This window comes from Apteryx mantelli, chromosome 5 (genome assembly GCF_036417845.1).
Source record: "Apteryx mantelli isolate bAptMan1 chromosome 5, bAptMan1.hap1, whole genome shotgun sequence".
Taxonomy (NCBI): Eukaryota; Metazoa; Chordata; class Aves; order Apterygiformes; family Apterygidae; genus Apteryx; species Apteryx mantelli.
In genome coordinates this window covers 9,896,455-9,923,485 of record NC_089982.1, presented here as the reverse complement: position 1 = coordinate 9,923,485, position 27,031 = coordinate 9,896,455, and the positions used below count along the sequence as shown (strand labels likewise).

General features: G+C 38.2%; 1 protein-coding gene across 4 annotated transcripts in view; it reads left to right on the top strand.

Moving 5' to 3' along the window:
• BMP2K (BMP2 inducible kinase) overlaps positions 1 to 27,031 on the top strand; it is a 70,997-nt gene that overhangs the window by 4,988 nt on the left and 38,978 nt on the right. For 2 of the 4 annotated variants that reach the window (XM_067297459.1, XM_067297458.1), the window contains exons 2-7: positions 19,711 to 19,829; positions 21,230 to 21,335; positions 23,167 to 23,309; positions 23,626 to 23,747; positions 24,838 to 24,919; positions 25,579 to 25,711. In XM_067297459.1, the coding sequence (XP_067153560.1) occupies positions 19,711 to 19,829; positions 21,230 to 21,335; positions 23,167 to 23,309; positions 23,626 to 23,747; positions 24,838 to 24,919; positions 25,579 to 25,711 (705 nt within the window). Of the gene's footprint in view, positions 1 to 19,710; positions 19,830 to 21,229; positions 21,336 to 22,071; positions 22,170 to 23,166; positions 23,310 to 23,625; positions 23,748 to 24,837; positions 24,920 to 25,578; positions 25,712 to 27,031 lie in introns of those variants that run through there. The other 2 variants (XM_067297460.1, XM_067297461.1) reach the window with 2 other exon arrangements.

Sequence of the window (27,031 nt, the reverse complement as noted above, 5' to 3'; positions counted from 1 at the left end):
TGCAAGAAGGTGTTTTTTCTCCTGAAAATTTTGGCTTTTGGGGAAGGACTGTATCAGCTGTATCTGGACAAAGCACTAATCTTCTGTCATGTACAGTCGTTTCCACCCTAACTCTCCTACCAGTCGGTGTATAGCTCATGAAGGGGGAAGTGAAATGCTTCAGACTTGCATGGAAGGAACTGGGTAATGCCCTGTGCAACTTGCTCCCAGAAATACCCAGCCTAATTGTTAAGCAGTGGATAGGCTCGTTGAATTTAGAAAAAGCGGTAGAGTGCTCTCTGGCTTTTCTGTCTTGAGACTTCAGATAGAGGGGTTGAACATGACACATGACTACGCTTGCTCTATAACCTTCTGTTTCTTCCTTTGCCCTAGGATAGGTGGAGAGAAGACTAGTAGCGGTTATACTGTTCTCTTCATTATTTTGGCTCATAAAATGGGAGGTTTGGTGTTGTGTGATGTTGCACCTTGCAGTGCTATGACTTAGAAAGCTGTTGTTTTCTAAGTAACTTTCTAACTAGGACCAGACAGGCTGGAGAAATGCCTTTCAAGTGGGGATTGCTTTTAAGTTAATTAGTTATGGTGTTTATATTAGACAGAATGTTTGCTTCATTTATTTAATATGATAGTTAAAGCATTGTTTCTTAAGAAGAGGGACTTGAAGTATAAGTGAAAACCTCCAGTCTTTTCTTAAAAAAATTGGAATCTCATTCTCTTTTCTTGTAGTCCTCCTCACTCTGATGCAATGTCTCGGAGTTCCTACTGATAAACTCTGAAAGGAATGAGCTTCTTGTAAGCTCAGCTGTCCTACTTAAATTTAACATGCAGTCTTTGCGAGTAATTGATGACCCTCATTATTCAGTTTGTCTTTTATTTTCATACTGTCCCAGTCCACTCCCAAGAAAAGTAGCCATGTCAGGGAGGGGAACCCAGGTCCTGTTTTATGAGGTTTTATGCAGTATATTAGCTGATTATCATATTGTCATTTAATCTTTAGTGAAAATGCCTTTTACTGGAAGTTTTTTCTTCAACCAGTAAGAAAGAAGAGCAGTGTTAACAGTGAACAGGCATCTTGGGGGTGGTAAAGATTGGATTGCTTATCCTTCAGAAAGGAGGCATGTTAAGTTCTTCAAAATCAGTCCTAGACTTAGAATCATTTTTAAACTTATGTGCATATTAGTATCAGCAGTCCAATTAGTCCAAGCAGACTCACTTTCTGACGTGCATATGGTTCTTCCTGCCCTGTTTTGTCAAACCCCGTTTCACTTAATCTTTCATACCTTGATTTTTGAGTGATTAAAGGAAGGTGTTTTAGGGAATTGCAACTCTGGAAGCTGCTGTAATTTCTGAAGTGTGCTGTGCTTCTGCATCTACTGTTCTCTTTCTTGTGAAGATTTGGCCGTTTGGTTGTGCTTTTTCTAAACAGGCAAATAGGGGGAAGTGCTATTGTGATGGGTCTGTTGATTTTGATACTTAGTGTTTAAATATGGCTTGGACCAACTTCTTACACTGTAGAATGAGAATCCCAGTGTTGAGAGTCTATTCCTGTGGCAGATGGTATGAATGCATCTGGTGCCGCATCACTTTCTGTCTTATGTGGCTGTATACAATGGTAATCTCCTGATATGTGGCGAGCAAAATGTTTTATTATTGAGTTTCTTCAATAGTTCAGCGGTTATGTAGCGTGTGACCTGCTACTCATTGCAGTAACTACTGTTTTATTTTCTAGTTAGTCTATATAAGGTAGTTAAATTTGTTTTTTCAGATGGATTATGCACTTTTTTGCTGGAAGGTTGTTCTAAAAGATAAGTTTTGGAATTTGAGTTGTGATTGGGCATGTGAGTTTTTTCAGAGTGCAACATTATTGAATTTATTTGCACACAATCTTATAGGTCACTCCTATTATTCTTTTTGTCTTGGACATGGTTTTGCTGTGCTAGTCTTTGAGCAACAGAAATGATTTGTTAGAGTTCAGGTAGAGGGAGAAAAAAGCAGCGTAAGTACTTAGAACTTTATGATTTTTATGTTGGCTAAGAGTATAGAATAATACATGTGAAGCTCTTTCACAGTCTCACTAATCTGCATGGCTGCCTTATATCAAGTGTAACTTCGGACTAGCATGCAGTAAGGTGTTGAAGGAAGCTTTAATTCCAGGTAATGAAAGATGGGGAGAATATGCTTTAGTGCTTGGAACTTCAGGCTTTTCAAGCCTAACGCAGGCTGATATCAACTTCAGGCAAGATTCGTGTTTTGCGTTTTACAGGATGTAACTGTAGTCTATGCGTAAGAAAAAGAAACAGGAAGTATTTGGGGTTTTGGCATGTGATCCTTACCTTACCTGCATATTGATGTTGAAATGTTATATCAAGTAAAATACGGGTTCATGTAACATGGAGCACAAAATAAATGCTGTAAGTTCAATTGGTTGGCATATTCAGGTAGCTTGTGTACTTAGTTGAACTTTCATGGTACTTTGGGAGAACATGAAATCATTCTTATTGTACCGGTTAATTCATGTGCAATGTTAGGACTCTACTGTTGCTCATCCACCCCCCAGAGCTGTCAGGTGCCTCTTTCACATAGGTGGATGAATTAACACAAGAAGTTAAGAAATATCTGCAGACTGATGAAAGCATCTATTGTACAGCAAAGACAAAGTTCAGCTCTTACTGACATGTGGTCTAATGCTCATCTGATTGTCAAGTTTTTAGTCTTTGCATTCCCTAAGGACACACGTTTCTGCATTGCAGTGAACATGAACTTGTAATCTATTGACATGACTTCTCTGAGTGCAAGTAATTGATATTTTTCTTTTTGAAGAGCGTTATCAATTTAGTTTCTTCTGTAGGCCCAGAAGTAGTTAAATACTGAGCAAGAGCTTTGGAATCTAGTAGCTGTGAGCTAAGTTCTTGGGACAGTGGCCAAGAGTCAGATTGTCATGTAGGAAGAGCAACTTGGTTTGGAGCAGTATCACATTAATATGATGTGCTATCTTCAGTCATCTTTCCTTAGCCAGATTTAACAAAGCACAGATTAAACAAATGCATGTGCCATCTATTTTCTTTTTTTCCCTTGCACGTGTGTTTTGATTAAAATGTGTTTATTGCCTGGCTTTAAAAGAAACGGAGCAGGATATTATTTTCGATGTGCATGTATTGTTGGTTCAACTGAAAGCTTACTTGTTGTTTATTGTATCTCAGGGATTTTGTATGTCGACGTAGAAAGCAAAAACTTTGTTAGCTAGTAAAAGTATAGTTCTCTTTCACAGTGGTATTAATCTAGGAACTACTGATTCTGAGAAGGATATGTTTATTCCTGTGGGCTTCGTTGCCATAGTACCAGGGCTGTCAGTCATTAACTAGTAGGTTACCCATATGGAAGTATTTCTACAGTTGTTTTGTGGCTGGAGAACCAAAGTAAACACTGGAAACAGAATGTGATTTTCTTTGGTCTCTACCTAGCAGCTTAACTCCAGCCTTCCTTTGCTTTTGCATCTTGGAGGACTGTGAACATGCTCTATATAGGCACATGTCCATCATGTAGGCTTAGGCATCTTTCTAGCTGTAGATGTTTGTTTCACTGTACACGTGTGCACCCAGAGTGCCTGAATGCTTCGCTTTTTGTTAAATAGATTTCATTTCCAGTTCAGGGAGAAAAGTCTGAGATAATCATTTAGGTTGTGCTTCTCATCTCTGTGTTGTTTTACAGTGTTAGTTTTCAGTCTTCAAAATGTAAGTTTTTAACTTTGGGCTGTATTTATTTTATTGGAGCTATTTTTCTGCCTCCGTAATAGTGTAGATAGCTGACTGGGTTACAGTTTGTAAGCAGAGCTCTGTGAAGTGACACTGTGAATGTCTTATGCTGTGCCAAAATATGAAGTAAAAGTGTGTCAGATGAAAGGTGTTCAGGCAAACGTTTTATTAAGCATTTGTGACTAATCGTGAATCAAGGCGTTGTCAGTCAGTTAAGAGTAACTTGATTGCTTAAGATGTTGTCCCTATCCACAAATCCAACCATTTCTTAGGAAATCTGTTTTGGAGTGAAGCTTTTTTCTCCTGGATCCTTACAGGTTTAGTTTAAAAGCGGTTGACATATTGTATGAACAGCTGTTTCATTAGATGTTTGAAATACTGGTTCATTTCTAATCCCTATAAATTGGAAGTCTGATGCTAGTTTTCAAATCCCAGTAATACTAAGCAGCAGTTCACTGATGCGTGTCGTATGGTTTCTAATGTGCTGTTGTGCTGCTGTAGAGATAGTTTGTCCTGTTTTTCTGCTCAAGCTTAAGAAGTTAGGCAGCGAATATGAAATTTCATGAAGGGCCAGATTCTGTTTTTTCTCTTTATCCTTGTTTAGCTGCTGACAAGGGAGGAAGATAAATGACTTTTCTCCTGCTTTCCTGGTTGTCTTAGGAAAGGGTTTCAATCTCTGAGCGTTTGTCTACTGGTGAAGAGGGCAGGAACATTTTGCTTCCTCCTCCTGATTCATCCATGCCTTGCTCTGAGTTGCCCAGGTTGGTTAGTTCTTGCTAGCAGCAGTGGGATGTCTTGGATGTGGGTGGGGTCAGTTGTGAAACTGGCTCTCCAAATAGAAGCGGAGTGGGGAAGAACATGCAGAGAGGTAAAAGTGTAACAACTGGAAATAAAAATTGACATGATCCTAGGGATCTGATTTAATTAAACAGGGAAGTGGGGAACACATCTTTTAGTTTGAGTAGCAAAAGATATTTTGTGTTTACTCATGCTTTGTTCCTGAGTAACATCAACACAGATGTTAAACAATATTGAGCCTGTGTTGTGGAGCTGAAAGCTAGTTAACTTACCGTATTCTCCCCTTAAAGGTATTATAGTTTCTTCTCATCCTTGGTTTTTGTTACATTTACCTTGCTACTTTTGCTGTAAATGATGCTGACACACACACCTCTGCACACACATGTGTGTGTATAGTGAAAAAATTAGGTAGACCCATATAAGAGTGAACACCTCTTACCTTTCTGTTTTCTTTATTTTCTTTTGTCTTGATCCTCAATAGGTTTCTAAGCTAGTATTGATCTGAAGAACATCACATCCCCATAGGGAGCATCATTATCCTGTGAGTGGAGAAACAAAGGAAGACAAGGGATTTGCCCCAAGTCATTTAACAAGTCTGTACAAGAGATATGGGTAGAGTTTGGAACTTCCTGGCTCTGTGTTGGTTTCTTCTTCATCACTTCTGTAATATGCTGTTAATATACCTTGATTGCCATATACAAAACTGAAGTAGAACTAGGGAATGTGGATGTTTCAGATGAAGAAAGGAATTCAGATGTTCTAGGATTTTAAGAGGTTTTATCTAGAATAAAGTGTATGTTGGGCTTCCTTCCAAACTTGCACGTTATTTTAATGGATGAATTTGTTCCTTTAGTGCCTTGAACCTTTTATGTGCAAGTCCTGTAAGAGACATATACTTACATCTAGTAAGTCTGATTCTTGGTCTGATATATTGACTCATTCTACCTCTTGTGTTCTCACTTTATATTTGTTGTTTGAACTGTGATTTCTATCCATGCATCCTGTCTTTCAGTACGAGTTCTGTAACAGCTGGTTTTTTTTCACAGCATTTGTCTGTTTTTCTTATAAAAGAAAAACTAATTATAACCCAGTATGATTAATATGACAAATTCATATATTCTTTTGTAATTCCTACAGGTTAAAATTTGCGTGTACTGTTATTTACGAAGATGCTTGCTAAACTATTTTTTGGGGGTTGGATAATTACTAAATGACTTGCACAAAACTATAGTAAAGTGTTGGGGGTTTGGGGGTTTGTTTGTTTTTGTTCTTTCTTTTGCGGAGACAGGCTACCAATGGAACAAAACTTGGAACTAATTTTAACTAAACTGCTAAATGTGCATGGGCTTAGTTAGTGCTCTTGAAGTCAGGCAGAGCCAAGTGCTCTTTTGGATCACAGTGATGTAAACACAGTAGAAGATCATTTCTTTTAATACTTTGTTTTTGCAGATATAGAACAGATATTAAAGCATCCCAGGCACTTAATTACTCTAGTGACATGAATTGTATAAGGGACCTGGCTAGAATATAGCATGTCTTTCATGGGACAAAAATAGTAAGTGTGAATGAAATTCGTCATGGGAATGTTTGACATGGAATCAGTTTTGTTCTGTGTTCTTTAAATTGAATGAGCATGTGATCTAGAGATTTAGCTCAGGTCTGTGTCTGTAACAGACTTTAACCTTTAGTTCAGTGTAGATCAACTACCGCTTAGATAGCATCACATGATTTTTGCTAAATGAAATAGCATGAACGCAGCAGAAAAATTATTGCCTGGATGAGATATCCTGAGATTCCTTAGGCACTCTGAAGACAGCAAAAAAAGTTCAGATTTGTCATTGTAGTTGTAAAAGCAGTGTAACCACACTGAAACTCATCAAAGCACTGTGCACTGAATCTAATTTGGTTTAGCCTTTTAGATATATTCAAGACCCTTGAATCTTTGTTTAAATTTACAGTATTGGCCTTCCCAGTTTTCTGCTTCCTTCAAATATGTATGGTTTAATTATCTTCATCAAAGTGGCCACTTCAACTTTTTTGCCCTTGGCCTGCTGTTCTGTCAAACCAGAATTGGATCATGTAACTGCATTTGTAAGAAGAAATTTTTGTCAGAGGACATCTCTTGGTTTAGATGGTAGATTAGTCAGTGTTCTGTTTAGAGCATAAGCCAAAAGCACACCAGCTTTCAGACTGGTCCGTTTAACAAAAAACAGCCTTATTCAGTGTTATGACTGTTCATTGGCTTTCCCTTCAAAACGCAGTAGACTCGTGGGAGGTATTAAGCCATTTTGATAATCCTTACTCTGATACTCAGAACCTGGCTGTCATAGAAGCATTGATTCTTTACTGATAAATGATGAAGCCAGTCATACTATTTAGAAGTTTCAATTTCTCTTTTTAAATCATCAAATGTCCCAGCGTGAGGTTAGGGAGTGTTACTACAGAGCCGTTCCCGAGCATAAATGTGATATAAAACAAATCAGATGGCAGTCTTGTGAGAGATATTTCGACAACTAGTTGAACTGATCAAAAGCATAGAACATGTACCAGATAGAGCTTTAAGAACTTCCTGCCCCATCTAGGTGCCATGGAAGTACCATTACTTCAGATACTCTTGGCTTCCATTTACTGACATGGGCAGGGTGAATACTAGGTATTTCGCTGTCAGGGAAGTTTATTGGTCCCCTGTTGCTGTAGCTGAGAGTCCAAATAGGTCTATATCTGCTGCTCTGGTATGCTGAGAGTTGAAATGTATACCACTATTTACAGACAGCTAAAGAAGATGGAAAAGGTAAGTAAAGAGGTGATGAAACTCTCATTATACTGATACTCTCAAGAATTCATATCAAGTCTTCTTATCTACTTAATTTGGTTGGTGAATCCAGTTGTGATCACACTAATAAGTGAAAATGGGTCAATGAACTCAGTTGTGATTACACCCGTATCTAGAAATGGGACAAACTATGTAGACTCTTCCCGGCAATGAAGAGATCTGAATTTCATCTTGCTGGCTTAATATGTATATGCTTCCTTAGAAAACATAGTAAACTGGAGCATGTTCATATGACACAAGCCTTAGTCTGAAATGATAGATTTTAGCCTTACGAATTAGTTGATTTCCGAATGGCCTAGTGATGGTTTTGTTACTGTGGCAGCGAAAAGTGGCACTTATCCAAGATGCCATAGAGCTAGCCATTTTGCAGAAGCTGGGAACCCGATGCTTTGCCTTGTTTCTGTGCCATGGTAGCTTTGTGGTGTTCCGTGCGTGAATTACTGATGCGGAGAGTTACAGACCCGTTCTCAGACTTTCTTTGCTTTGGATTTTTCTGCTTATGTATTTAAATCACAATTAAAATGACGATTTCTTTTTTTCTAGAGACTAAGTACAGAGCAAATTGAAGTCCATTAAAGAGCCTTTTTTTATTGTGTGGTAACCATTAAAGGTTTTGGAACTAAATTTAGTTTTTATACAAAAAACGTTGCAATAGTTGCACACCAGATATGTAGTGTATCTGTATCCACTGATTTAACCAATTATGTGACTGCAGTTTATTCAGACTCTTGTTTATTATATTGGAAATATGATATGACTTCTCTTATCAAGCAACTTGTTAATGGAAAATTGGAATTTAAATATATTTTTTAAAATACCTATACCATTCTGTGCATTAAAGTGTTTAGCAAAATGTCATTTGAAATCAACTTATAACAGTAGATTCAAATCATGGATTCTGTTTACCATATCCTTGGTGTTCTCGAATGAGTAATTTCATTTTCCTGTCTAGTCTATATTCACAGATTATATCCTCCTCCTGCTTTTTAAACTCCCTCTGTTTTCAGTTTAGAGTAAACTAGACACTGAGTTGGATTTAGCGAAAAACCTGAAACAGAGGATGCTCAGGTAAAAAACCTTGGCATCTGTGGAAGAGACAACTGCTGTTCAAAGTTGTTTTTACCATGCTGGCAGATGCCAGTAATAGGTGTTTTAGCAATTTCTTGGATGAGTTCAGAAGCTTTATTGTGAGAAGTTGGGCAGGAAATGCATCCTGCCTGAAGGCTTCACTTTGGTTACATCTTCAGTAAGAGGATATGCCTCGCCTCTTGAAATTGGAGAAGTGTGAGATTTAATAGCACTGTCAAAGGGATTTGAACTAAACATTTTGACCTACATTACACAGTTAACATAATCCCTTATATAAATGTTTAGTCAACAGTATTGACTGTGAACAAAAAAAGGCACTGTTCGCGTTAGTTAAGAAGGTTCTGTTTTGTGGATTTCTATTTGTTTCTGAAGCTCCCTTTTTGGTAAGGGAGGCATGAGTGGTTTGAAGTTCATATCCCTTGGAGAAAAACGTTGCTTCCTCCTGCAGATGGCTGTCTCTCTTGTAAAGTGTTGGCTTCAGAAACTTGTATGATGTTTCCTGAACTTCTATGCTTTTTATTCCAGACCTGGTTTAGGCTAGATAGGGGTTCTAAAAATGCAAAGCTAGTAAATGATGCAATTATGAGTAATGCAATTCACTGTGGGTGGGAGACCCAACGACAATACTTGTAGGCTCATCCAAAAGAAATTGGCTTTAAAAATACTCGACTGCCCTATAAAGGGAAAACATGCTTATTTCAGTGTACTGACATGCACAAGAAATGTATGAAGTGTGCTTGCATAGCAAGAATGAGTTAGAGAAAATATGCAGGTGTATTGGTTGCTGTACTGTGTATCTCAGATGTAAAAATCACTTGAAGGTCCTTGCATGAGTTGAAGATAGTGTTGTTCCCAAACTGGAAGATTCTGTTCCCTACACATGGAAGCAAGAAGAGGAAAAACTGAAAGCTGTTTTGTTGCTGTTACAGATGTGCCTGTTAACACACTGTTTACTGTCATTGTACGCTACGCTGGATAGACTTGAAATGGCCTTTCTCAGATACCTCTGTGTAGCCCTAAAGTGCTTCTTGGTCCCCACCAATGCTGGGAGCAGACTTGGTTTAGTCTCTTTAAACATAGAACTTGTGTCCTTTCTGTGAGAGGAAAGCTCTTATTACACGACAGTACCCCTGCTTCTCTGTTCAGTGTACTTTTCAAGTAGTAAGTATCTCCACAGTGGTGTACTCCTAGAGCTGTAAGAGCTGACCTTTCAAATGAATGAAGCCAAAGTGCTCATGACTTGTCGCCAAATCTTACTTCAGGTTCCTACTTCCAGTTTCTGTTAGTACAGATAAGGGACCCATTTAACACTGCCAAGTCTCTTTGTTTCAATATGATATTTGAATCCGTAGGTGAGAAGAGGTTATGTTTCAGTCTTCATAATAACCTAACTGCACTGTGTGCGATCTACTCATCGGGTTCTGTGATAACTTCCTTAGTAAGAGACGGCGAGTACCTGATGACTTACATAAGAGAGTCTGTTAAATATAGTTGTCGAGGTAAATGTATTGGATCTTTCAGTGAATAGGAAGTGTGGGTGATACCATAGTATTATGATGTAGTGCAGTGGTGGTGACTGATATTCTTTCAGACAACTTGGTTCAGATTTGAAATGTGGGGAGGTTTTTTATACTCTCTCCGCAAAAGAGTGTGGGGTGTAGAGGGAAGATTTTTACCCAAAGAAATTACTTGTTTTACCTCAGAGGCATTAGATGCTATGTTGCAGGGCTTGGCATGTTAAAGACTTGCAGTTTTTAGAATATGCATTAAATAAGCTATTCAGTCAAGGTGGTTTCATCTTCCTTAAAATTTACAGAATGTCATAGGAAATAGAAATGCTTCAATTTTAGTAGCTGTACCTAATTAGGCTAGTTTACAAATTCATCTGCATTAGGAAATTGTCTGTGTTTATCTCTGAAAGTGGTATAGCTGAGGCAGCTAGTCAGAATATTGCACAGGAACAGTGCCCTTATTAAGGTAGTCAGCTGTGGATAGCAGGTAACCTGGTTACTTTTAAGAAATGCTGAGCTTTGTTCCTTTTGCTGTTGACCAGATCAAAGCTTGGATATCTCAGTCGGCCAACTGTCAGACAATATCTGCTTAAACCTAGATCTACAACATTAGCCCTTAAATTTAAGTTGTCTGTGGCAAAAGGTATTTGACAATCCAGTGGACTGTTGCAGGCCTCCAGCTGACTAGAACAGGTTTACTGAATATAGAAAAAGAATATTCTGAAGTCTGTATCACCTCATTGAATTAGGAAGTTTTTAATACAGTTAATTCTGGGATGACAGAATAGATTTGTGTAGGAAGTCTTTTTTTGTGTATGAGAGGACTTGTTCCAAGTTGCCCTCTTGGAAATCCTCTTACAAAGAAGTCCTGCTGCCAACTGCAGCAAGAAAAATAATTTACAGGACTCTGTGGAGACTTGCCTTTTAAAAGGCCAATTAATGACATTTTAATGTGTGTCTCATCAGTACATATGCATGCTTGCCTTATATTCTTATTTCTCAATTCTTTTTTCCTTGAGAAAGAAATATGTTGTCTGATGGAAGGGGAGGAAAGCAGAGAGGCTTAATGACTACATCTTCAAAATTTAAGAGATCTTAAGCTAAACAGTTGCAAGGCACTGCGGATAGACTCCAGACTTCCTTGCTCGTCCTTGCAGGCCAAGAGTGAAAGACAGCAGTATCAGAGATGGTGGCTGTAAGATTCCTCTTGAGCCTTTTGATGATAAACTGAATCAGCATGCAAAAGTTGGTCCCAGTTGATGCCATAGGAATACTTCTTGGGATTTAAAAGACAAACTGCCAACTTGGGACTGGTATTTTTAATATTCCTCTGTATTCCACTTGTGCTGCTTTCTTACCTAGTCCCTTTACTGACACGAGGGATTTTTCCACGATTTCTGGGCATTGTACTATAGCATGTTGTGTAGCACTTGAGTTTGTGTAGAGTTAATTCTTTGTCTGGTAGCAAGCTTATGGGATACTTGGTCTTCAGTACTAAGTTTGCCATGACAAGAAGAATTATAGCTGACATTTCAAGTCTGTAAAACAACTTTGGGGATAATGTTTTCCTGCTGGCTGATCATAAAAAGTACTTGCACTTGTTTGCAATACTGTCATCTGTGGGTTTTGCTTATGATTGCCCATGGTGAGAGTTTATCGGATTTTGTTTTTTATTGGAAAAAATTCTCTTTGTGCATTAGGCGCTTGTTTGCTCTGCTTTGCTGCGTGTTTCTCAGTTTCACTGTAAAAATACTCTTTGAAAGCTTGGCATGTCTTTTGGTGCATAGGTGTTACTAAATAAGAAAGCTTTTGATGCAAAACTATATCAGACTATTTTTTTAAACTTTCTCAGAGCTGCATAGTAACTTGAAGCGTCTTCATTGCCCAGAACACTCTCAGATGTTCACGTCCAAGCCTTGTGCCAAGTTGGACTGTGGTTGGTGCTGGGAGAAATGAAGACCCGAGAGTGCCAGTTTGTAGGCAGGACTAGAAGCCTGATTGCCTCATACAGGTATGAATGGCAGATATTAACAGGGTGTATTGTTATGTCCTGTAGGGTTGTCCCATGGACCAAGGGTTGCAATTCATGGCTGTTACTTTTGCAACGCTGCCTTAAGAAGAGATGCAGGCTTGAAGAAAGCAGTGCTTCTTGTTTAACAAGCAGTGATATTCAGAGCGTTATGCAGTGGGAATTTGTGTGGGCAGCAGGAAAAACGGACTGCTCAGTAGTAGTATGTCTCTTTGAATGCATTGTCTGCACACTCAAAATGGGGAAATATTTAAGTCCAAAATTTGCATGTACAAGTGGATTATTTTAAAGATAGTGAGCTATTTGTACTCTTAGTTTCTGGAATGCTGAGCTCCTGGGCTTGCGGGCAACATCTGTCAACCGCTATTCCAGATGGAGCTCTTACTCAGAGCCTTATGTTCAGGATTGAGACTTGTGGAATATGCTTTACTAAAAATATATGCACACAAGTATACATAAACACACACACACACGTGTATGCATATACATAGGGTTTACCAAGTGACTGTGCCCTCATAACATATCATAATGAATCAGTGGAACACTTGCCTCTGATCTGTGGTGTACAGCATTTAGAGTAGGTATTTCAATACACTGTTCCATTTTGCTTGTTTTGTTATTACACTTGTAGTGGTCTGCTTTCTCATGGTCTGAGAAACCTCTGACCATGTTTTAGTTGGAGACTCTGAAATTCACATGATGTATTTTTCTTGCAGCTTAGTGCAATTTGAGGGTTAAGTTAGCACAACTTGAGGCTGGTTGAATACTGGAACAGGTAGCTCAGAGAGGTGGTGGAGTGGTGGTGAGTGTCTTGAAGATACTCAAAACCAAATCAGACACAGTCCTGGCCAACATGCTGTAGCTGACCCTGCTTGAGCAGGGCAGTTGGATGAAATGATCTCCAGAGGTCCTTTCCAAACTCAACTGTTCTGTGACTTAAGACTGCTTTTATTCAGTAGGTAGGCCACTTTACCGAGCTTTCCTGAAAAAGAGCATGGGCAGGTGTTATGCCTTTGATTTGTGGCAGTACAGCCAGAGTAGTTGAGACAGTTGATGTATGGCACCTTCTCAGTAGCTGGCATTGCTTTGCTGGGCTCAGGGCTAGCAGTGGCGGGTGCAATGTGGCAGTGGTGTTGGAGTGAATAAAGTGATGGCAGTGTACAGGGATGGTGAAAGCGGGATGACCTTTATCCTTACTCTGCAAGCACAGCCTACCAACAAGAGATATATATATATTCTGACTGTTGCCAGAAATCTTCTAGCTTTGCAGGAAAACTGGTAATTAATTTGATGGGGTGCTTCATCATCTTCTCATGCAGGGGTGCTTCAGGAATGCAAAGGCAGAATTATCTAAATGCTCAGTGCTGAGGAGGCTTCCTTGTCCTATTGAGTCATTGACAAAAACTGAACTCTTGAGCAAAAATTCTTCACAAGGTCTGAAAATCATGTGATAAATTTCTGCTAACGTGTAGGTTCTCAACAGTTCTCAACAAGCATGCGGTGCTTGAGTCTGACTACAATTTTCAATTACTTTTGGCACTGTAGCAATATATTAGCATCACAAAATTACTCTCTGAACTTCAGGAATGCACTGTGTTTCTAATAAAGGATATGAAGATGTGATAGAGCAGGGTGGAAAGGCTGTTGACACGGGTTAATTCATAACTGTGGCAGAACAGGGTTTTCTCAAAATTCCTTGCAAAAACAACACATTTATGCTTAATAGTTGTTGAAAAAGGGTCTTTGCAAGTAGTCTATATTGAAGTGCCCATGGATCTTGGGAGCTAGTTTTTGCTGAGGAGAGGGGGATGCTGCTCTCCTCTTAACTTTTTTTTTTTTTTTGAACTGGATTTTTTAGTGTCTTTGCTGTTTGTAATGTCACAGAGTTCAGAGGTGTGTTTCTTTCACAAAAAATATACTTTTTGTGAAGAGCATGTACTTGGAACATTTCATGAGGCCTTGCTGCTGTCCTTTGCTGTAGACTTGCAAGATTTTTGCTTTTCAGCATCATTTGGAGCCTGTCTGCACAGCTTTCATACTGCTGCTTTCAAAGTCTGGTCTCATTGCATATTTTCAGTAGATTCATAGTCCCTAAAATGATTCATGCTTGTGCGCGGAGCCTGCAAACTATAGTGCTGAGAAGGATATGCAATTCCAGGAGGTATGCAACTTCTGAGGGCATCTCTGGTTGCAGGTTAACTTTATTTTGGTAGTTGTTGGTGACATCTGGTCAGCTTCTAGTTCCGGAATAACAGAGAGCAGACGTACACTGAGTGATCTAGGTGTGAAGTGATGCAGTATGAGATAGCAGTGAAAGGATTGCTCAAGGCAGAGGTGGTTGATTGACAACACAAATGAATGCACATGAATTATTTCCTTCTTGAAAATTACATTATCTGAATTTCCAAGAAGCCCAGTCTGGTATTTTAAAGAATGGTAGCATGTGGATGGTAAGATATACTCCAAAGAAAATAAGGTGAGCAGCATATGTGTGGGTACATGGGCCCTGGAAAATAATGTTCACTTCAACCTACCACTTGCAGCTTTGCAGAGAGAGGGACACATGGCCTTCTCATTGGCCAAGATCATGCAGAGCTGAGAGCACAACTTGACAATTGGCTTCAAAGTAGAAGTAAACTTCCCTTTAGGTTACTCTGGTGCATTAGGAATAACTTCACATAATGACTATAAATGCAGCTGCTGGACATGTGCCTTAGCAGGAGGCAGACATGTTGGCCTTATAGCCTTTCTTAGGGCTCACAACTCAAAGGGTTAGCTTTCTCAAAACTTGTTCTTTCTCTCTCTCTTTTCCTTAAAATTAAAAAAAAAAAAAAGAAAAAAATTAAATACCTAACTGTGCTGATGGTATAGACAAAGAGGGAAAAACATGAGGCAGTGGCCAGTGTTTACTGTAACACTTGTTTGAAGAGCTTTGATATATTGCTTCCCATCTTTCTTTATTCATTTCAGGCTACTGAAATGTATTGAAAAGCTCAATGGAAATGCTATAGCTGAAAACAATTTTTTTTAAACAATGATTAGCTTTATAAATACTTTTGACTATTTGTTTGTATTTAAATGGAGAATGTTAAGACTTAGATCACCATCTCTGTCTAACAGTCAAATTTGAAAGCATTTGTAGGGAAGACTTTTATACCTTGACCTTCTTAAGAGTGACTGTAGTAAACTGCTGTTCCTGGTTCAACAGTTGAAAGTGTGGGTAGTAATTGTTGCATTTTACTCTGTGTGCAATTATCTTGTCAGTGAAAGGTAAGTTTTACTTGTCTGAGGTTTGAGGATTTAGTCAGATAGTCAACCGGTTGGAGGTGTAACACTTGGTGCTTCTATTTGTTTTAAAGGAGTATTAAAAAAATCTTTTTTCCATTTTGTTGTGTATCTGTCTGAAGTGTGCATAATGTTTGTTCAGCATGTCTTTGCTCACAACAGTTCTATCAAGAAACGCTAGAAATGAATCAGCTGTCTAAAAGGTAGTCAAGATAACAGAGCAATCTTTAGTTATATTTTGTTTTACTGGAGTAAGTAAATAAGCTATTTTAAATTCTGACAGTTTCATGGTTTTGCAGTTGGAGTTTCAAGAATATAGTGTGGTAAGATGTAAGCAGAAAGTTGAGACCCTTCGTGCTTTTCAGAGTTGTACTGAAATGCACATGGGGGAAAAAAAAGAGTTGAGAATGTGGCCACTGTAAGTGTGTGGATTTGTTTGTTTTAAACTTGGGCTCAGCAAGTTAGCTAGTTAATAAGGCTCCCAAAGTGGATGACTGAGATGGAAGAGATGACTGTTCAGGGTAGGAAGGACTTATGAATATCAGCTTGTTGAGGTTCTTAGTAATGAGCTTCCAAGCTTGCAGGTTTTCGATGTGGGAAGTTTATCCTAACTGTTGAAACTGTAGATGATACAGAAAGGGTTTTTAGCTTACTGTTTTAAGGAAATGTGACTTATGAAATGTGACTGTTCTGCACACCTTTTCAGTGTTGTTCAATTTCAATTAGGTTTCATGGAAATAAGACACTAAGATATCTAATTTGTACAGTTGTCAAAAATGGGAAGGGGGATAGGGATGATATGTTGAATCTACCACTCTAGCACACAATAAAAAGGACATGTTTTAATATTTTTATTTAATATTTAATTATTATTTAATATTAATTTTGATCAGAAAATAGCTAGTGATTCTAAGTTGTATCTTCTTAATCCTTTATGGTATCCTTTTTTTGAGGTTGACATATGCCATATCAGGTTGGCCAAGCCCACTGCAGTGTCATCATACAAAAAGATACTTCTTTGTGCTCGTGCCTTGCATACGAGTCTGTTAGGAAATCCGTATTAGTACCAATTTTTAGAAGGTGCCTGAAATGAGTTTACTGAAAAGTAAACCCGCTTGCTTTGCTAAAATACTCTAATGGCTAAAGGTGGTGAAGTTAGCATAACTGTATTGCCAAAAGTGTTGATAGTCTGCGCATATATGTGATTTGCTGGATTATTACATTTGATGATCACGTGCTTTTTGTCAATTTTTTATCAAAGATAGTATAAATTTTGGTGCTCCCTTAGATGAGAGAACCTAAAATTATGTTTCCCTCGGATGAAAAGGCCTCAAAGTCAGCACGGCTGTTGCTGGTCGCCCAGTAGGTGAAGAATGTGTGCTAGTCAACTAGTCCCTGCATACCTGTCCTGGGACCAGCCATGGCATGTTGTGGTATTTCTCGTCTGTGGGAAGATGGGAAGAACCTGCGGGATGCTATGGGGGAGTTGGGACCTGAATGCATCTTGCAATGGGTCAAGTTACAGGAATCTAAGGGGAGCATCGAAATTGCCATGATGGGTGGTATAGAATGGACGTGTATAGGGAAAGTGGTGGCTTAAAATCTGGAACTTCATTGTCATCTTTTTATGTACAATAGCATGTGATAGTTTGTTTTTTAAGGTGTTTTTTTGGATGCATTCTGTTCTGGAAAACTTGGTGGGTTTCCTGTCTTTACTGGTGTCAAATAATAGAGAATTTCTTCAATTTATAAAAATACTAGCAAAATGCAAGCTCCTATGCTGACCTACATGTGGAAGTGTAGTTCTGTTCAGCCTGTAATCCTGAGTGTCCGCAAAAAAGTGACTACTCGTTATTTCTGGGTGTGTTTCTGTAAAATGTCCGACAATAAAACGTATGTGGCTTGCTTTTTATTTCTTCTTTGCTCCCTACTAACATGACAACATGTTACAAGAGTTTTCATAAAAGTTTTCTAGGAGATTCCCAGACTTTGGGAACTTCAGCTTGTCTCAGAGGGTCTTTCACTTCCTGTAATTAGTCTTAAAAAAATAAATAAATAAAATCAAAAAGCCCTTCAGTGGGTTGTGCTTACAGTGGTGTTACTTTGAGTGTTCAGGACAAACTGATAAAAATGGACAAACTGATAAAAATGACCTGTAAATGTTTACAGCACTGATTACTGCTTGCTTTGGTGCTCTCAGTGAGAAGTTTAGTGTCAGAGACTATTGGGAAGGTTCATGGGTTAGGGTTTTGCTGGACAAAGATTTCCAGAGAGCTGGTTACTTTTAGGGTTCCTGTAAATATTTATATACGTAATCAAGCTTCGTTCAGAGTTAGTCCTTTCATCAAAGATCCCACTGGCATTTTAAAATGTTGCCATTTACTAATGGAAAAGCATTCAAGGTCACATATCTATCTACTCCTGAGCAGAATGGGGAGTAGGTCTGCTTTTATGGCTGTTTCCAGGTTTCAGGATTAGTTAATATTGCCACCTAATGGCAAAAAGAGCTTTTGTCAGAATATTCAGATTTTTCACTTCTCGTGTGTGGGTTTTTTTAATTACTTTTTTTTTTTTTTTAACTTGATCATATCTGCTCTGGTTACATAAAAATGACTGTCAAGGCAACTTGAAATCCAGTGTTTTGGTATTGTCCTGCTGCTAGTTGTAGAGAATTTTAAGGCTATCAAACTGGATAAAAGACAATGAATGTTTTGGTCTTCCAGCACTTAGAATTTTGTGTTTTACCCAAGTATTCTTCATATTGTGGCTCAAATATTTGTTCTTAAAAGCTGAAGACTGTTACTTCTTATTGTGAGAATTATACAGAATGTTTCAATAAGAATGGCCTGTACATCAATCCGTTAGCATAATGCTCCAGTCCGGTATTAGGGGAGCCCTGTAGGAACATTTCTACCCCAGTTGGAACTTAGCATTAAAACTTGAGTAACTTAAGAGCATGTGTCCTGTTCATGTTTTGGGAGTACCCTATGTAAACCAGGTTAGGTTTATTAGGATAATATTTTTGAAGAATTTGGGCTGTTATATTAAAATTGGCAGTAATTCTGTTTTGACATCATAGCATCTCATTTTTAATTTAATTGCGCATTTAGACAAATAATAGATATTTGATCTAAAAGAAAACTTCCTAATGAAATGAACCTTCCTCAGCTGTAAATTCTAATGCACGCTTCTGATGAGACTTCTATCAAATGAGATGCATTAGACTTTATAAATGCTACTTGCAGGCTATATCAGGAAACTTGGAACATCTGCATTTCAGTTGGCTACATGATTATCAGAGCAGTTAATCATTCTAGTTTACATATTTCTGTCCTGATTGTAAAACTTAGTTTTTGTGCTAGTTGAAAGTTCCCATGGTAATAGTTGGGTTACCATTAGACAGCAGTCAATTAAGGAAAGTATGGATTGACATGAGTTCCTTTGTGGCAGGTTTCCTAAAACTCTGGCAAAGCTGTGTGTGTGAACCTTGAGGTGATATAATCTGCTATAGGCCATGAGCAGCATTTAGGATTAGCATAAGACAGATAAGAGTGAGGGTTATTTCCTTTGGTTTGCATGAGTGTTCAGAATACTTTGTGCAGAGGCCATTTCCCTTTGTTTCTGTGCGTAATAACTTTTTTTTTTTTTCTCTCTCTCTCTCTACTAATGAAGAGAAAAGGAAAAACCTAACACTGAGGTTGGGAGAAGGGCTCAAGTGTTTGGCTTGCAGTTGAACTTGACAGTGTTCATGCTCCCATGACTAGTCGAGTCATGAGCATTCTTACTCCAGTGGTAATATGTTTCAGTTTCATCTGTGTTCAACAGGGGTTTGAATAAAAACATTACTTTAGAGCCGATTCTTTGCTTGCACTATTAACGATTTTGGGTTTCTGCCTATTTCTATCCTACAGTAAAAACTTGCAGGACTTCTTGAATATTTCTCATGACTCTTGGCTTAATATCTTACTCTTTGCATTTTAAAATGTAGGTTTAGGAGAAGAATAAGAATCTACTTTATCAAATACTGGAGGGTTTAAAAGCTGTGAAGGAATGGAGAATACCTTCAATTTGATCTTATTTCTAGGTGAGACTCTGAAAAGACTTCAGGGTTGGTACTTGCAAAACAGAGTATATGGAGTTCACACAAGACTATCACTTGAATGTGAAAATATTAAAAAATATATTTCTGTTTAGTGATGTAACATAATTGTACGCTTCCTAAGTTTTTGTCCAGAATACTTCATGTAAGTGAGTTTTGACTGACATGTCAAGTCTTGGCAATTTTGAAAGTGCTTATCACTCTGCACTTGGAGACTGGCATGCACACTTCCTCATTCATTTCTTAGCACATAGTGATGTTGGTTAGAGGAATAACCATCTCTATTAGCTTAATTCATTCGTAATTTTTTTCTCTAGGTGGCTTCTCAACTGTGTTTCTGGTACGTACCCATGGTGGAATACGTTGCGCACTGAAACGAATGTATGTTAACAGTGTGCCAGATCTCAACATATGCAAGAGAGAAATTACAATTATGGTAAGTAATACATTACTGAAAATTGTAGCACGTACTCATTTACAATGCCTGTATGATAGCTCACTTCTCTCTAATGGCAATCTCTTCTAGACCACTTTTTCTTTTGACCTTATGGTCCTGGTTTTGCACAGTTAGTGCTTTTCAGAAACTAATACGCAGTGTGGGGTTAGTACGTGATAAATTTCTAAAGCCACTATGAACATGTATTTGATTCCATAGTTGATAATTTTGTTAGTAAATTTGCTTCCCAATAAAGAAGTAGCTGCTTCTGGTTGTGAAGTGATAACTTAATTCTGTAAGTTTTGTACATGCCACTGTTCGGTTAGCTGAGTGATGCTGTCGGTTACTTGCACAAGTATTGTCATCTTTAGTAGGCTTAAGCATGTGCTTGAACTATCCAGCATTGAGATGATTGATAGGAGTGTAGCTTAAAACTTTGAACTCCGCTACATAATTAGAGTAGATCATCTGTTTTTCTTGAGCTGATCAAGAATAAACAAAGAGAAACTAGAAGGTTCTCCCCCCCCAGGTGCTTTTCGGTTTATGATTACTTGATGGCTGTTTAAAAATTAAAAAAAAAAATCTGTCTTGTTCTTCTCCAGCAGATATTACAAAGGTTATTTCTCTCTATCTTCACGTACTTCTAGCTTAAACATGTTCTAATCATAGAAGCCACTGTGGAATTATCAGGAATAAGAGATCTTTTTTGTTATCCAAAAGTTGTCATATAGGCAGGAACTCTGCAGTGCAGAAGAGTACACTGGTATTGTCAGATGTGTAATACACATCTGCTTAAATTCCACATGTAAAATGGCTTGATTTTTGCTTTGGGACAACTTCAATTTCATACGTGTTTTTTAAATTTGTAATAGTTCTGGCTGCAGCTGTGTAAGTTTTGGCTTCCTTTCAGCTTATTATTATTATTATTTTTTCTTTTTTTTAATAATCAAGTGTGTTCTGCAATATTGCCACCTCTTCATTTATAGTGCTCCTATCTGGAATTTACCTTGGAAGTGGCAAGAGTAACTTGATTCTTTTTTTTTTTTTTCTATCCGTTACCTATCAAGGCTGTTGATAATATCAGTACGCAGCTTTGTTTTAGCTTACAGCAATTTGGACTTGTTTGCACTGTCCAGCCAGTAGCACATCAGTTTCCTTTTTTGAATTGTAGTTGTACTATATTCTGTCTGTAGCTTTGACACTAAATTTGCTGGCAGTGATGGACTTCAAACATATTCTGTTTGTGGGTACTTAGTAAACAAGTAGTGGATGTGAGACGTGGTCTTGCTTAATTTGAGTTTGTGAATGACTATCAGAAAACTTGTACCTTTTTTCATTTGATAAAATTTTTCTGTGTTCAAGTATAACATGCCTTCTGTATTTTTTCCCCTATCCTTCAGAAAGAGTTGTCTGGGCACAAGAATATTGTTGGCTACTTGGATTGTGCTGTTAATTCTGTAAGTGATAATGTTTGGGAGGTACTCATTCTCATGGAATATTGCCGAGGTAAGAGATTAGTCTTTGGTTTTCAGAGTAAATGCAAAGAACACAGTCGTATTGCTAATCTGGGATTTTTATGTAAAGTTTTTCCCTTAATTTAAAAGGATAAAGTACAGATCTCACAGCTAGAATCCAATTACTTCTTTTCACATTTTTGTTTTGTGTTGGTAGTTAAGCACCAAATTTGTTGAACATGTTGAGAAAATGTTGAAGTCATTGTCATACAGCTTTGTAATTGAGTATTTTTAGAAATATGAGAAAAATTCATATAAATAGAATGTGAAATGGTTCCCTTTCATTGTTTCTGCTAATGAACATGTGGTTAGAATGTAATTTGATAGCAAAGATGGGAAAACAAAGTGTGCACAAGGAGGCAGCTGTTATCCCCCTCCTGATTCTTGTTTAAGCTCATGATACTAAAGATGCTTTCCTCTTACCTGACAGGTGACTTTCTGTAAGTCAGCATAATATAGTTGGTATTGATGGTGCTGGTCATAAGCAGGACATAAAACCATTATTTTGTAATGTACCTTTATTTTACACAGTCAAATACAAACAGTAAAGTCAAAACAGGTGGTTCCAGAATTTTTTTTCCCATTGCACATAAGCATTAGAGTAAATTTGCTGATAATAGAAGACGTGCTGCAAGTAGAAAATATCTTTAGAGGAGGAAAAAACTCTCCACTGTCCATAAGGCTCTTAAAATACTTTCAGCTGAGTTTTACATTGTTTTTGTTTCCAGTAGAAGCAGCACATAGAACAAGTTGTTCCATCTGTGCCATAAGGAGCCAAAGACAGACTTAGCGATGTACTTTTTGGGGAAGGAAATGAGGAGAGAAGGTGAAAATTCGTATCTAAACTTCTGGCCCTCCATCCTGTGGTGACGTAGTGCTCTCTTATGGGTGAATTTCCACACTATTGTGGGAACCCACTTCAAACTCTGTGTCAGTGACATTGTTTCCTTAGTCACAGTAGTAAATGCTTGAGGAAATACCTCTATGCCTGTTGCCATTCATAGGAGCCAGTTTCTCAGTGTTCAGCTTAACTCACCGGTTTGGGCTTTTCTGAGTTTGGTTTGTGGGTGGTTTATTGCCGGGTAAATCCTCCATGCAAACTCGCTCCCATATTTCTAGATTTAATTTCTGCTTGCTTAATTCTGAAGCCACACAGAAGTAAACTTCCGAACAACCTGACTGTTAGGTTTTTCTTTTTCAAAAGATCTTTGTGTAGAAGGAACGCTCTTCATGGCCCCCTAGCTCAGGAGTCGTGCTTGGTCTGTTAGCGTTGAGTAAGCACTGTGATAGGAAGAGAAGGCTAACACGGTAAAATTGCCTCCAAAAGCGAAGTGATAGTTCCTGCTCCTCAAAAGAAGCCTATCAAGAGGTTACGTGAGGGTTTTTTCTCTGGAGTGGGTTCAGGCCTCCCTTGTTTCTCTACTTGTCTTTATAGGAGACAAAGAAAGGCTGTGCAGAGTTCAATTCAATTCAACTCTGTTGCCTGACAGCATTTTGGCTGTCGATCTAAATGCAAGAAGCATTTTTGGGGCGACATCTTTGTGTGATGGATGCTTTTTTGTGTTTGCAATAATTTGTCCCAAAGTGATTTCTGTCATAGGGTTTTTGTCTGCTTGTTTGAGATGGTAATTTTTCTGTCTAGGGTGGCATAGGAGTGCAAGATTGGAAAATGAGGGACTTCTTTGTAATGCAGTGACTGTGGAAAACTTCATTGTATCTTCTTTGTGGGCTTTTTACATGTGAAAAACATTTACTACTGTAAATCATACCAAATATTTAAAAAAACGAACAAACAAACCCAAAAACCTGTGCTGCTTCTTTAGCTGGGCAAGTTGTGAATCAGATGAATCAGCGTCTCCAGACAGGCTTTACCGAATCGGAAGTAACGAGAATATTTTGTGATACCTGTGAAGCTGTCGCCAGGTTGCATCAGTGCAAAACTCCTATAGTTCACCGGGATCTAAAGGTATGAACTTCTAATGTAAAGGAACATTTAGCTGAAATGGAGCAATCCACTTTAAAAGGATTGAGGGTGTAGGAAGTATTTTAAGAGCTTGACTTCTACTTAGGGAAACACTTGCTTTTGAAGGAGTTATAACCGGAAGACTAAACAAGATGACATCAGTTATTGCTAATGCTAAGTTTATTACTTGATTTTTCTGAAAACTCTCCGTTTCTTGTGTGAGTGTGTTTGTGAAGGGAAGCATGTGTTTTAACAGTTAACTTGAAGATTAATGCCATTGTTTCATCTGTTACTGTTTCTCTGTTCATTTTCTTTGAAGGTGGAAAATATATTGTTAAATGACAGTGGAAACTATGTTCTCTGTGATTTCGGCAGTGCCACTAACAAATTTCTAAATCCTCAAAAAGATGGTGTTAATTTGGTTGAGGAAGAAATTAAAAAGTAAGTTTGCTTTGCTTTCAAGTGACTTTTCAGAAGCACCAAATGTGCTGCTAGAAAGTCAATGTATTACTGTTTATTGGGATGCAAAAGATCAATGAGTAATGTGCGGGTATCTTAACATGAGTTTTAACTTAGTGATTGAACAAATACTGAAATAAGTGTAGTAAAACAGCCAAACTATTTGGTAATGGACCTTTTTCCATTTATTCACTGATAGTTTCTGTAAAACTGAAACTCTGAGTAGAATAAGGGCATTGAAAAAAGCACAAAGTTTTGAAATCGAACAGTTTGCAAGTATACACCTGGCTAGTGTCCAGTTTGGGAGTCTGGTATTTTAAACTGTGCTATTCTCATAGAGCAAACTGTAAATGTATGAGAGGAAAAGAACTGGTATACTTAAGTATTAGAACAGGTCTACATACAGTCTTACTGATGAAGTGCTCTCTGTGTCCTTTCTCCCAAGACTGATCAGAAAATTATTTGAACTTTATTGCTGGAGCATTCTTCAACACACATTGGATTGTGTTTGCCCCTTCATGCTAACTGTTGCAGGGGAATAAACACAGACCCTTCTCAAATTATAATGTGATATGTGATTTTTTTTTTTTTTTTTTTTCAACTCTGAAAGAATACTCTTTTGACTACAGGTTTTGAAATATTAGTTAGGTGGGGGTTTTTTGCTTGTTTGTTTTTTTGGGTTTTTTGTTTTTTTGAAGGGTGCCTACTGTATGTTTCAGTATGAGATGGAATACTCTTTAACTCTTAGATGTTTCCTGTGACTATTCGGTTCTTGCAGTATGTAAGCAAAGGGATGCTAAGTTACCAAAGTACTTGCCCTGGGGAAATACTTTGAAGAGCAAATGTTAGCTGACCTAAAACTATCATCCCCAATAATCCATGTTATGTAGGTACTCCAAGTATTCTCTCTGATGCTGCTTTTGGTTGGTGGGATTGCAGTAAGTGACTTAAGCAGTGTGAGAATGTTCTGGATGGATATCAGAAATTTAGGTGTGAATGGACACTGGAAAAGATGCCTTTGGTCCCGAGGCAAGCTTTTCACCTATGTCCTCTCATAATTATGTGCTGTTAGGTATACAACGCTATCGTACAGAGCTCCTGAAATGATAAACCTGTATGGAGGGAAACCAATTACTACCAAGGCAGATATCTGGGTAAGTAAAAAAATGAGATATTATGAATTGTGGAGCTTTAATTAAGAGTAAGAAATGGTTAAAAGCCACACTGACTAACAGGAAAAGTATTTCTCTGAAATGAGGAGAGAGGCTGTATGTGGCAGAGCATAGTAGAGGGAAGCTTCACAGTCTTTCCGCAAGTAAAGCGAGTGCTTTACATCATGTGTGATGAGTGTTCTGAGCCAAGGGAGTAATTATTTATTTATTTTTTCCTTTCTGTTGGCTCTGACTACTGCTTGGTAGTCACTGGTGATTTCTCATGGAAACCTGGGGACAGCATGATAACGTAAGGCCTGTTTAGTAGGTGATGTACTTGAAAGCCATCGCAGTGAAGTGAATGAAGACTAAAACCAGCAGAAACACTGGTAGTATCTCTGGGTTATATGAGTACGCACATGCAGCTTTTTTAGTTTCACAGTTATTTGTTGTCTAACCTATAAGTCAGTGGGAAAGTAAGTTCTTATAGCACTGCTTTGTATATTGGCTTATCACATCAGCAGAACGTTTGATCACGCGGCTGCTAAGTACCAGTGCAAGTGTCAGCCGTAGCTAGGATGCCATTTGTTTCTTGTTGGAGCTTTCTTATTGTTTAAGTGGCTTTTCTCGTCTTTTCACAGTGCCTGTATTTGTTTTCACAGGCGCTTGGCTGCTTGCTGTATAAACTTTGTTTCTTTTCGCTTCCCTTTGGAGAGAGTCAAGTTGCTATTTGCGATGGAAGTTTTACCATTCCGGACAATTCCCGATACACTCATAATATGCATTGTTTGATAAGTAAGTATCTGCGCAGCACTGAACTATTTGCCTCGGAAATGAAATAAAACACAGAAGACCCTGGTGGTGTGGAGGAGTGACTTGGATAAATGGTACAGGCTGACTGGGTTGTTGAGTGAGCAGTGGGAGTTGCTCCTGGCTCCTGTCTCTCGTGGACCTCTTGCCCTTGCCCTGGAAGAGAGGCTTGCTTATCCCTTTGCGCAGCAGGGGAGGGTGCCAAGGGTACAGAACGGAGGTGCTGACCTACAGGGGGATTTCAAGAACCAAGAGAATACTTTGGGGAAACTGCACCAGAAGTGGGCCTGTTGGTTGAAGTACAAACAAGTCCCTCTTCTGGACAGTTTACATCTTAAAATCAACTGTTGTAAAGTGGGTCATCAGCTGATAACCTGAAAATCCACATAGAATAGTACACTTCAGAGACCTGGCAAATTAATTTATACCTCTCCATTCAGAAGAAAACTGCTGAAGTTGAAAAACAAAACAAAAAAACCTTTTGGTTGCTTTGGGTGACGTGGATTATTTTTTCTGACACAGGTCATCTTAAAGCACCGAGGAAGAAGAGTGAATGAAAATGGTAGCTCTTAATTTATTCATCACTGCATTATGCAATGTCAGACTGGAAAAGAGTGTGTGGGGGGGTTGTTTGTTTTTTTTCCCTATGCAGGTTAGGCAAATATGGTTAGCTAGATGAATCTGAAGTGCAAGTCAGGTGTAGAAACTTAAACTTACAGAGGTGAATTGCACTAGAGAGGATTTTACTGCAATTTTTGGGTTCATAGCAGAATATGAATCTAACCAAGGTCTGTGTGGAAACAAAACTGTGGGGCATCAGCTCAGGTAAAAGTTGGCAAGTATAGAGAGTACAGAGGAAAATTTTGGGGAAGAATGAGTTCTGAGGCCAGTGATTTGTGTCTTCATCTGAATACAAGGATATCAGATCTAATGTTTCCAGCAATAATCAGAATCTTCAGTTGTGTCTATTTTAAATTTGGAACAAGTTAACTTCAAAAAAGAGTAACTGACACAACATGAAAACTTGAGGATGTTGAAAAAGGTGCCCTTTTAATTTATTTCTCAGTTGTGAATGTATAGAGCACATAGTTCATGCTTTATATAATAGGAAATATCAAATCCAAAACACTTTTTGGCACATATAGTCATAACTGAAAGATAAGTTATCTAGCCTTGTGTGAATACTTAATAACTGGCCAAATGTGATATTATTTTACAAGTGATTAAATATTATTCTCTGTGAGCAGGGCCATACAGTTTTTTCAGGAAGAGTGCAGGTTTTAATCCTGTCTCCTTATTATCATG